We start from the raw sequence: 12,199 nt of genomic DNA, 5'->3' as shown, positions 1-12,199 counted from the left end.
TATTTTTAAGCAACTATGAACCTGACATACCTTTTCCTCATAATTATGGCATGAGGGGTGAATGAGGTGGTATTAGATTCTCTTATTGAGAAATAGATTGTATACAATTCTCCTGGCTTTTTTTATTCCATCAGGTGGCTCTTCCAGCATGCAGGCTGGCCCCTTGGCGTCATCCAGCTGGCTTCTCTTACCTGGTGGATCTTGAGACCGGAGGACTTTTACCTGCAAATGTTTCCATACTTGAAAAAGTCTCCATGGATCATAGTCAAATGCTTGGCCAAGGACAAAAATTAATGTGGAGGAGTTTGTGGCATCTGCTGCCTTGAAGGCGTCTCTGGCTGAGCTTCATCAGCAAGAAATGGTTGGAACCACATTGGAAAAGAGCTTGTAAGCCACAGGTGGTGAGATATTCTGAGTGCCTTGGGATGGAATAGTCAATCCAGAATTTATGAAGAAGTCCCAAACTATTGGAAAAAACAAGAAGAATGTGCATTTTGTCCCAATGACTGAGAAGTCTTCTGCTCTGGGCTTCACAGTGGTGGAGTCCTCCAGCAGCTGTCTTTCAGGGGGACCCCACATCTTCCATGAGGCCAACTCATTTGCCACCCTCTTAATGGAGGAGCCTGCTGATCAGGCGTGTGGGAGCCCAGAGTTTGGGAAGGCCTGTGAGAGTGACAGGGAAGGAGAAGAGGCTGGCTTGGCAGCTGCCTCCCTGTCCACCTCTGGCTGCCCCAAAGGACCTTCGGCTCAGCCCAGCGCTTTCTGTCGGCTGGAAGCCAAGGACAGCCAGCCGCCCAGTCAGAACAATAGCCGTTGCTGGGGGAATTGTGCTGGCTCAGCTCTTGCATCGGTGCCATCTGGGCAGCTGAGGACTTCTGATTTGCCAGCTACTAATGTTGCATGTTCTGTAAATAATGAAACAGAATGTGATAAATTGTTCCCGAAACATCCTGGCAGTCCAGAGAATCGTCCAGCTTCTTTGAGTCCCACTGTTTCCTCTATTATTAAGGAGCCACATTTTGCCAAGACGTTATTGACACATCCAGAACAGGAGCTGGATTGGAGGTATGCCAGGTGCTGTTACAAGGATGGAGAGGAGGTCAAAGGTCAGGCTCTGGGGACAGGCTCTTCCACCATTGCGGGAGGCCGCTCGGAGTTCCCCAAGCCTCCTGCATCCTGTCCTGATGTTTTTGGGGTAGAAAGAATAGGAGACGTTGCCCTGACAGAACAGGAGATCAGCAGCTGCAAGAGGGATTCTGACAGCTCCAGAGAAAGGTTGGAGGGAAAGGCAACTTCTCTGACCATAATCAAACCATCCCAGGTGGGAATCTTCTCAAGGAGGAGAATAGCTGATAACCAGCCCTCCCAGGAACAGTTGGTGGAAGGAAAAGGTCAGTCTTCAGAATGGCTGGAACAACAACTGCATCCTCTGGAGCCCATGGAAGGGACACGAGTGGACCCATTAATGGAGTTGGGCAATAGAAGAAGCATGGAAGGAAATCACCAATGGCAGACTAAGCAAAACCCCTCTACGAATGGTTGGCAACTTCATTCTGGAGACCCTTTTGTCCCGAAAAACTCCCTTTCCCAGAAGGCAGGGCAAGAAAATGTGGGTAGTTGTCAAGAGCGAGCAGGAGGCAGTCTTCCGCTTCCCACTTTTGAGGCTGAGCCAAAGAGCGCGAGAACAAAGCTGAAGGAAAATGGCCCTGGGCCTCTAGCAGGAGGCTCTGGACAGGCAGAGGCCCCTCGCAGCAGCCTTCCCCAAGGCGGTGCTGAAGCTCATTCTGTGGGTCAGCCCCATCTCTCAAGCACACCGCAAGCTTTGCAGACAGGGGTTTCCATGAAGGTGGGAAGAGGACAGGGCAGCCAATCCCCTTCCCTAGACAAGGAGTTGGGCACTGGGGCCTTCCTGGAAGGTGGACACAACTCAACCCGTGAAGCTCTCTGCCAGTTTCAGCCCAGTGATCCAGAGGCGGACTCCTGGGCATCCCCCCTCCCAGCACTGTTTCCAGCTGTGAAATTGCCAGAGTGCACCACGCCCATCCCCGAGGGGGATCAGGCCACAGGTACGATTCATTCAGCCACTTTCTGTCTTTTGCTGGGGAAATGGTCTCTGGACAGATCGTGTGTGCATGAAACTCTGGAACGGCAGGAAAAGGAATTTGAATTTAGAATGTGGTTAATTGCAGGAACCAGCAACATTTTTGGCTAGTGGACATGTTAAGGATGTTGAAAATATGCCATGGGCTTTCCCGCAAAGAATTTCCTCAGAAATGTTGGCCCATTTGTGACACAGTTGTTGAACTGGACCTGGAAGATCTAGTTTTAGTTTAGTTTTTGCTGGACTAATTGGGTATGTTTAAAGAATATCCTAGGCTGATTTTTATTTTCTAAGTGAAATGCTCGTGGGCCATTTGGCATATTGGAAATGAAGATTGGGCTTGATGGCTCTTTGCTTTGCAGTATGCCAGCTTCCAATGGGATATTCTGCCCTGAAATCTTGGTCTCTTCAAACTTAAGAGGGTCACAAAGCCTGGGTCGAGCCAAGTGAGTGGTTCATACACAGGCATTGTGCAGTGCTGGAGACTTCTGTCCTGTTGCACAGGAATGATAGAGCAGTGTTTCCCAACCTTGGCAACTTGAAGCTATTTGGACTTCAACTCCCAGAATTCCCCAGCCAGCATTTGGGAGTTGAAGTCCAATTCTGGGAGTTGAAGTCCAGATATATTCAAGTTGCCAAGGTTGGGAAACACTGGTGTAAAGGACGGCAAACCTTTTTTGGTCCATGTGCCAAAAGGGTGTGTGTGCATATGCTAGCATGCGCGCACGTGCCCACACCCATTCCCTCTCCCCCAGGCATTCGCCCCTTGTGCTGCTACATGTGCACCATTCCTCCCTGGTCCCCGCGCATGCACACAGGCCTCACTGAAGCCTGGGACAGTGAAAAACCAGTCAAACTGGAAAACCAGAAGTTTGGAAAAATGAACTTCCGGTTTGCCCGTTGTTCTGTTTTTCGCACTCCGTGGCTTCAGGAAGCTTCCCTGAAGGCTCCGGAGAGCCAAAAACAGCACAAAGGACAAACTGGAGTTCTTGGGGCAGCAGCTGAGTCAAGGAGAAGGCCTAAAGGTGTGATACGAAGGCAAGATTGAGGCTGTTCTTCCATTTGAAAGGAACCTCAGAGAGGTGATCAGGTTTTTGGCTGGAGTTTGCCCAAATACTGTTTTTTTTAAAATATGTTGATGCATGTTGTGTACTGGAGATGTAGAATAATTAGGATGTAACTCTCTTCTAACAAGGCAACAGGAGATGAGGTGGCGGCATTTTTATTATGGCCCTCAAGAAGATGGAATTAATATGTAAATGAGTCTATCAAGGCTGTTTTTTTGGCTAACGTTGTGAAGAGACTAATCTTTGTCATCTCCATTAATTTCTTGTGCCGAGAGGAAAAAACTTAAAATTAAATGCCAGCACAAAGTAGATTTTTCTTTATTTTCTCTGTTGACAATGGGTTAAAGCAAAGAGTACATTCTCAAAGTCACAGGAGAAGGTTGATTTTTAGCACATGATTGACTGATGGATTGATTATATGCCATGACATATCATATGGCATATAATATATAGGCTAGCAGTATATGTTAACATTTCACCGAGACTTAGATTTATTATTAGAGTTGGAAGAGACCTTGTAAGTCATCTAGTCCAACCCCCTGCTCAACCAGGAGTTCCTACACCATTTGCGCCAGATGGCAGTCTAATCTCTCCTTGAAGGTTGCAAGGGTTGGGGCTCTCAAAACCTCCACTGGCAACTGTTCCACTGGTTGATCGTTCTCCTCACTTCTGTATTGAATCTCTCCTTGGTCAGCTTCCATCCATCTTTTATTCCTTGTTTGGCCATAGAGAAACGGACTGACACCCTCTTCTCTGTGGCATCCCCTGAAGTATTGGAATACTGCCATCATGTCATCCCTGGCCATGCCCAGTTCCTGCAACCGTTCTTCGCATGTTTTATTTTCTAGACCCTTTATCATCCTGGTTGCTCTCTTCTGCACTTTCTCTAGAGTCCAAATGTCTTTTTTGTAGTGCGGTGACCAAAACAGGATGCAGTACTCTAGGTGTGGTCTGACTAAAGTAGTGCTAGTGCCTCTCTGGTCCTTGATTGTATCCCTCTATTTATGTAGCTCAGGACTGTGTTGGCCTTTTTGGCTGTTGCTGCACATTGCTGGCTCATATTCAAACCACTACCATGTCTTGGCTGCATAGCTAGAGGTATAACAAGCAGGAAGAGGGAGATTGTGATCCCCTTATACAGAGCGCTGGTGAGACCACATTTGGAGTACTGTGTTCAGTTCTGGAGACCTCACCTACAAAAAGATATTGACAAAATTGAACGGGTCCAAAGACGGGCTACAAGAATGGTGGAAGGTCTGAAGTATAAAACGTATCAGGAAAGACTTAATGAACTCAATCTGTATAGTCTGGAAGACAGAAGGAAAAGGGGGGACATGATCGAAACATTTAAATATGTTAAAGGGTTAAATAGGGTTCAGGAGGGAAGTGTTTTTAACAGGAAAGTGAACACAAGAACACGGGGACACAATCTGAAGTTAGTTGGGGGAAAGATCAAAGGCAACATGAGAAAGTATTATTTTACTGAAAGAGTAGTAGATCCTTGGAACAAACTTCCAGCAGACGTGGTTGGTAAATCCACAGTAACCGAATTTAAACATGCCTGGGATAAACATATATCCATTGTAAGATAAAATACAGAAAATAGTAAAAGGGCAGACTAGATGGACCATGGGGTCTTTTTCTGCCGTCAGTCTTATATGTAATACTCAGTACTATTGAGTGTGGTATTGCCCAGTTTGTATGTGTATTTTTGACTCTTTTTAGGTGTAAGATTTTACTTTTCTCTGTGTTGAATTTCATTTTATTGGTTTGGGTGCAATGTTGTCGAGGTCCCCCTGGATTCCGAGTTTGTCCTCTGGGGTGTTTGCTACTCCTGCCAGCTTAGTATCATCTGCAAACTTGGTTAGGTCTCTTGCTATTCCCTCATCTAGGTCATTTATGAAGATGTTAAAGAGTACTGGGCCTAGGACGGAACCTTGTGGTACCCCATTGCTTACTTTTCTCCATGTGGACTTAGGACCATTGAGGACTACTTGCTGGGTATATGATTGGTTAGCCAATTATTAATCCATCTAGTTGTGTAGCTGTCTATCCCACTTTTTTCTAGCTTGTGAAGAAGTAAGTTGTGGTCTACTTTGTCAAATGCTTTGCTGAAGTCCAGGTATGTTGTGTCCATTGCATTTTGCTGGTCGTCTAATTTGGTCACAGTTTGAATGAAATAAGGTTGGTTTGGCATGACTTGTTCTTAGCAAATCCATGTTGGCTGTTGGTTATTACTTGGTTTTTTTCTAGATGATGGGAGATCTGCTTTTTAATTATTTTTTCCAATATTTTCCCAGGATTTGATGTTAGTCTGATTGGTCTGTAATTTCCTGGGTCTGATTTTTGACTTTTTTTGTAGATGGGGAACACGTCAGCTGTTTTCCAGTCCTCAGGCAATTCTCCTGTGTTTCAGGATTTGTGGAAGATGTGGTGCAGTGGTTCTGAAATGACTTGCTAGTTCTGTTAGGACTCTGGGGTGTAATCCGTCTGGTCCTGGTGCTTCCTTACCTTTTGTGTGAGGGGGCAGAACTCCACAACCTCTGCCCCTTTCAGCGTGGTTTCTTTGTGGCCTTGCCCCCTTGGTTCTGGTCAGCTCTTTTGGCAATTGACCACTAGGATTCTAAGGTCCCAGGTTTAGCAGCAACTATAGGCTGCTCTGCAATAGTGTGTGTATGTGTGTGTGTGTGTGTGTGTGTGTGTGTGTGTGTGTGTGTGTGTGTGTGTGAAGGAAGAGCTGTTTCATCATCTACAGTAAACTTCATTGGGTTTGTCCAGTTCAGAGCATTCGCAAAGAGGAAGGATGAATCTGGGAGTATCTGCTTTGCCTCTGAATGCAAATGGGAATATTTAAAATCTTAGCATTGAAAACTGTTTCCTGTTACAGAAACCTCATCGAATGGGGCAGATAATTCCTTTGAAGAAGTTGAAAACAGCAGCCTGGCACTGATCACTCCTGGTGGCTGTGGGGGAAAAGACCCCACAGCCTTGACTATGGAACCAGAACTCCCAATCTGTCCATCCCGGGGTATTCTGGAAACAGACCCCCTGCCAATGAAGAGCCTGAATTGGGAATTGCTTCAGAGTGGGGCTGCCTGCCTGCCAGGTAAAGCCCCCAAAGTCTGTTGCTGTCTTTAGGGTTTGTGGAGAAGGAAAAATGACTTGTGAGTCTGGATTAGAAAAGAACAGAATTCTTTATTGGCCAAGTGGGATTGGACACACAAGGAATTTGTCTTTGGTGCAGATGCTCTCAGTGTACATAAAAGAAAAAGATACATTTGTCAAGAATCATGAGGTACAACACTTAATGATTATCATAGGCATCAAATAAGCAATCAGGAAACAATTAATATTAATAAAAATCTTAAGGATACAAGCAATAAGTTACGATCCTGTAGTCCTAAGTGGGAGGAGATGGGTGAAAGGAACGATGAGAAGACTAGTAGTAATAGCAATGCAACCTTAGTGAATAGTTTGAGAGTGGTGAGGGAATTATGGGTTTAGCAGAGATTGGGCCTTAGTGCAGTGTTTCCCCACCTTGGCAACTTGAAGATATTTGGACTTCAACTCCCAGAATTCCCTTCTGGGAGTTGAAGTCCAGATATCTTCAAGTTGCCAAGGCGGGGAAACACTGCCTTAGTGCATAGGCTCCCTCCCCAGGGAAACAGCCAGGGCCTCTGCACCCCTTGGGGGTCTCTTTCCTTGGAACAACTACGGTCTGGCCTTCCAGTGTTGCAGAGGAACAGTGGGCGACCAGAGGCTTGCGCAGTCCTTGTAGACTGAGGCTCTTTAAGAGAACCGGCCTGAGTTGCCAGCTGCAATGGGGGACAAGCCTTTCCCCCCAAAAAGAGCTTATGGCGCCCTGCAGGCCGACTCGGGGTGAGGCTCAGGAAGATCTGCCACCAAAGAAAACAAATGGCAGTCTACACAGGCCCCTCAAGAGCCCAGTTCTGCTTTCAGAACCAGATTTGAGTTTGTGTTTCTCCTAATTGTTTTCAACTTCTATTATCCCACTATTTCATTGCCATGTTTGCATCTATTCATTCATTTCTCTGTTTATTAGAGAGCCGTTCAAAGGGGCCTTGGTTCTTCTTTTTGCCTAATTAGACAAATGAAATGGAACCTCTTTCTCAGGTACCAGAGACAGATCCGGACGTGCCGTGGTCATCATCACACTGAGGAATACAGTCTGGTTGTGCCCAAACTGCAATGCCAGTGAAATAACACGCCTTCTCCTCTACTTACGCAGCATTCTCAGGTTTGTGGGAAAAGGGAAGGAAGACACACTCAGCGAGTGTTCTGGGCACGGGATCCTGTAACTGTTCTGTCAGTCCTTAGCTTTATAATTGTAGATTTCCAGTCAGTGGAGAAACACGGATGGGGTGGCTGTTAGCTGGCTTGGATACGTCCACGCTCTCTGGGAATCCCAGATAGAGCAGCTTAGATATGCCACTATTTACTGGTCTGCATCCTCCGATCTCCTCAAGGAATATTTTTACCTCCGAGACCGCCTTCTGCCGCACGAATCCCAGCGACCGATTAGGTCCCACAGAGTGGGCCTTCTCCGGGTCCCGTCAACTAAACAATGCCGGTTGGCGGGTCCCAGGGGAAGAGCCTTCTCTGTGGCGGCACCGGCTCTCTGGAACCAACTCCCCCCGGAGATTAGAACTGCCCCTACTCTTCCTGCCTTCCGAAAACTCCTTAAGACCCACCTTTGCCGTCAGGCATGGGGAAACTAAACATCTCCCCTGGGCACGTTAATTTATACATGGTATGCTTGTGAGTGTGTTTGCTATTACATGGGGTTTTTCTTAAATCGTTAAATATTTTAATTAATTGCATTGTTGTGACTGTTTTACTTGTTGTGAGCCGCCCCGAGTCTTCGGAGAGGGGCGGCATACAAGTCCAATTAATTAATTAATTAATAAATTAATAAATTAATAAATTAATAAATTAATAAATAAATTAATTAATTAATTAATTAATTAATTAATTTTGAATAGCTGTGTTTCCTTTCATGCTCAGGCCAGAGTGCAAAGCCCTGGGCTTAACCATCCTGGTCGATGCCCGGCGATCTTCTCCAGTCCCAGCTGTCTTCACAGCCTTAGGCACTTTGCAGGTGAGACTTCCTTCCTTCTTCTGAATGCTGCTCTGCCATGGTTGGGTGCCCACTGGGCACACGGAGCCATTGTTTTCCTTTCCCAGTTCTTTGCCAACGTTCCATCACACCAGATCTGGGTTCCCTGAAAGTGCCAGAAACATTTGGGTAAGAAACTGCTCATGTGTGAAGGACTTGGCCTTAAGACAGCCACTTCCGTTTGTCCTTCCTTGTCAATAGAGAAAAGGAGAGAACAAGCCTGCCAATTCCTATTTACCTGCATGTCAAAGAAAACTTTTGAGTGGAGCAGGAGCTGTAGAAAAACGCATTTTATCATTGCAGGAGATCATCCCCCACTGCATCCAGAGAGCCCTGCTGCTTGTGGAGAGAGAGCCCACCTTCCAGATAGAAAAGCCGGCGGCTGTGCAGGTGCGAGGAAGTCCCGAGTTCAGGAATCCTCAGCCAGCATTGAAAAGGGCCTGCAGGGGGGTCTGATTCTATAGATCTGTCTTCCAAGCGTGATTTTGCAAAGGATGAGGGAGGGGTAGAGCAGCCCCAGAGGAATCGTGCTGTTGCATGCGTAGGCCTAGGCGGCCCATGCAACCCTGCTGAGTGTGCAGGCAGCCATTCAAGGCCAGAGGAGGTCTGTTCCTGGGCTGCCCTTCCCCTGCTTTCCCTTTTCCTGTCAGGGTGCACAAAGTCTCCATTTTTCTGGCTACGGGGAATCACAGTAGCTCATGCTAGACATCTGGAGCCTGACCCGGGTGCTCAGTGTGTCCAGCCTACTGCTCAGCCTCTGAGGGCGGAGCTTCCTCTGCCACTCGGAGTGAGGCTGCATCGTTTCCTGTACCAGGATTCATGCCTTGCTGTGTTCTCCTTTGAGCCTGAAACAGGGACTTTCAGTTTGTTTGTTTGTTTGTTTGTTTGTTTGTTTGTTTGTTTGTCAAACAAGTATAGTATTATGGTACATATGATTTAACATTAAAAGGGATTAATTATTAAAGCCACCAATCACCATACCATATATATTCACAGATAAGCCTGTCCGCAGTTAAACTGACCCTCTAATTTTTAACTGAAATACTTTGAGCAATGCACCAGAGGCAGACCATCCATCTGATTCTTGAAACCTTTCTATATTTTAGTTTTCAGAATTGGCTTCTGCATTCGTATTTTCAAACTTAACCTTGTCCATCCTTTGTGGAGGAAGAAATAATTATCTTGACAGAAACTGGGTGATGGATTCTGATGGTTGGTGAATCACTGGGAATGTAGTTTGGGGAAGTTCTTGGGATACAATACATTTGATTATTTTGGATCATAAAACATCTATTATCTGAAATTAACCTAGTGTTAAAAAAAAAGAATTAAATTGAAGGCCACTTCCTTGGGTAGCGTGAAAAGGTGGGAGTCCTGTCCTCCTTTCCCTAAACCAATGGGCCGGTAACCTCCCAAGAAGGCTCTGTGCTGCATTTTATTTCTCCATGTCCCATTCCAAACTTTGCCACCGTTCTCCTGAGTCCACCTGAATAACTGCACGCTGAGCTGGCCACACAGACTTGTCCAAGACTCAGGCAGCCACCAGGAGTCAATTCTGACTTGAAGGTGCCACAGTTGATTAAAACATTGCTGGGCTCACCTGTTCCTCAGAATATGTACAGGTTGTCCTTGAGTTACGAATGTAATGGAGCCTGTCCAGCAGCAGCCAAAATCCCAGAGCAGGGGAGGTGGGGTGGCAGTTATCTGGAAACAGTTTGATCCCATAGGATCTAAGGGAGTGGACAGGGTCCTTGATGCTATCAGTGCCGCCACCGGTCACTTAGATTCTTGTCCCCCCTGGTTGGTGAACATTGCAGGATGAAGACCGCCAGGTGGGTTTAGGCAGTGATCAGTTCTTCACTGCAGGAGGAGGCACATCTGGAGGCTTTCAAGGAGGCCCCAGTTTGCCATCTCCTAAAAAAAAAAAAAAAGATGAGCTGCACATACATTTAAATAAATCAATAATATACAAAGCTGGAGAGTTTGTATGGATTGGAGGTTAGTGATGGCCAGTTTTCAGTCCTGTCCAGTATTTGGGGACCTGTAAAGTGGTGTGGGGTGAGAATGCCCCTCCTTTCTCTTTCACAGTATGAACTTCTCAACTCCTTGAAGTCCCTCCACAAACACATCGAGAGCCAGCAGCTGCCTCAGGACTTCAGCGGGTCCCTTCCCTATTGCCATCAGGATTGGCTGCACTTCCAAATGGTGAGGCCGGCATGAAAACAGAACCTTTGAATAATCCAGAATTCCAGGAGATCTGTAGTTCTATCAAGAAGTATTCTCTCTCCTGGGGATTTTCTGAACGTCTGCATATTTTGCCACTGAATATTATGAGAGCCAGGCTTGAATGTTTAAGATACTGAATGGCCTTTCAGGTTCAAAGAGGGAGGGACACGAAGGTGACTCTCTGGAAGCCCAGAGTCTAGCAGGGGAATGGTGGGGAGACTGGGAGGCTCATGTTTTAGCAACTGTTGAGCGTTGTCCTGGGACACCACTTGTGATTTGCTATTAGTTTTTGGTGGTGCCTGTCTTCAAAGCTCCCGGAGGTGACTCGGGGGTGTGGCATGCTGCCCGAAAAGGGAAGTGACCAAACCATCTCTAGAACTCCAGAACTCCACCAATCCAAAATTAGAGCTAAATTGTGTCCACAGTGAATCTTCTCAAGTGGCCCCCTGTCAAAATCCATCTGACACTCGGGGGGGATCCTTAGAACAACGGTTGCGGTTCTTCAGCCTCTCTTGCCATGGATGCAAAGGGGATTCAAGAGAGAAGAGCCAGGCTGACAAAGCCCCTATAGGCCAAGGAGCCTGGCCCTCCTGTTTTCCAGGAAGCACCTGGGTGTCCCTCCATACTCTGGGCAGATGAGCAGGACATTGTAGGCTGCCTAAACGTCTGGCAGAATCCAAGCCCAGAATTCCTTAAGGCAGTGTTTCTCAACCTTGGCGGTTTGAAGATGTGTGGGGAATTCTGGGAGTTGAAGTCCACACATCTTCAAACCGCCAAGATTGAGAAACACTGCCGTAAGGGAAGCCATTTCCTATCTGGGACCAAGAGTAGGGAAGTGGTAAGGGCCATTATTAGAGGAAGCACAAACTCTGATCTGAATCAGAGAATTCTTCCGGAGGAAAACAACAGATCAAATACATATATATCACAAAACCAGCAAGATCTATAAAAGAACAATTGCCAAGATTTGGAATGAATAAGGCAAAATTCAGATTTAAAGACCATAAAAATGTGCTGGCATAACCTGAAGCGAGCAGTTCCTTCCCTGTTCCTCTGGATCGGTTTTCCAGGGAAGAATGGGTGCAGCCGAGCCTGCCAGGTGCCGGAACTGATGGCTGCCAAGATTGCAGCTAAAAGGAGGGCCGGGTCTGTTACTGAATTGAAGGGGTTGCGGCAGGTGAGCTGTGTTAGCTTCAGCAGGTAAAAACGCAACAGGAGTCTGGTCACACCTTTTCCAACTAACTCATTTTATTCAGAGCCTCATCTGATGGAGGGAGCTACAGCTCACAAAACTTTCCTCTTTTCATACCATTGGTTAATTGGAAAATGTGCCAACAGATGCCTCCTGACTCTCCTTTCTCACACCATGCCATACCGGGTGACTAAATGGTATAGGCTACAAGTGCCCCCACCCCCCTTCCAGCATTTCCCCCCACTGCAGGAAGTCAGCAGGGTTCTGGGATTATGGGGGAGAGGTCAGGCACATTGGTACCTACCCTTTGCCCATTGTTAGGACTGACATGAAGCTCTGATAATATTCATGCAAAGATCAGCAAACATTCAGAAAATGTGGGACTGGGTGTGAGGTTTAAGAAGAAAGAGGGTTTTCTTTCATTTGGGGCAACGGACTAAGTGAAGGACTCCAGAGGGCCCTGGTGCTCTGTGCCA

At 46.6% G+C, this 12,199-nt stretch overlaps 1 protein-coding gene across 2 annotated transcripts in view; it reads left to right on the top strand.

The window, feature by feature from the left end:
- The first annotated feature begins 357 nt into the window (after positions 1–357).
- PLEKHG4 (pleckstrin homology and RhoGEF domain containing G4) overlaps positions 358–12,199 on the top strand; it is a 29,266-nt gene continuing 17,424 nt past the window's right edge. Inside the window, exons 1-6 of one of the 2 annotated variants that reach the window (XM_070760581.1) lie at positions 358–2,066; positions 6,056–6,274; positions 7,303–7,426; positions 8,194–8,287; positions 8,609–8,695; positions 10,394–10,510. In XM_070760581.1, the coding sequence (XP_070616682.1) occupies positions 449–2,066; positions 6,056–6,274; positions 7,303–7,426; positions 8,194–8,287; positions 8,609–8,695; positions 10,394–10,510 (2,259 nt within the window). In that variant the 5' untranslated portion in view covers positions 358–448. The remainder of the gene's footprint in view (positions 2,067–6,055; positions 6,275–7,302; positions 7,427–8,193; positions 8,288–8,608; positions 8,696–10,393; positions 10,511–12,199) is intronic. The other variant, XM_070760582.1, reaches the window with a different exon arrangement.

Source organism: Erythrolamprus reginae, chromosome 9 (genome assembly GCF_031021105.1).
Source record: "Erythrolamprus reginae isolate rEryReg1 chromosome 9, rEryReg1.hap1, whole genome shotgun sequence".
In the NCBI taxonomy this organism is placed as follows: domain Eukaryota; kingdom Metazoa; phylum Chordata; class Lepidosauria; order Squamata; family Dipsadidae; genus Erythrolamprus; species Erythrolamprus reginae.
The sequence above is the reverse complement of the archived record's forward strand: the minus strand, read 5'-3'. Positions and strand labels throughout refer to the sequence as shown.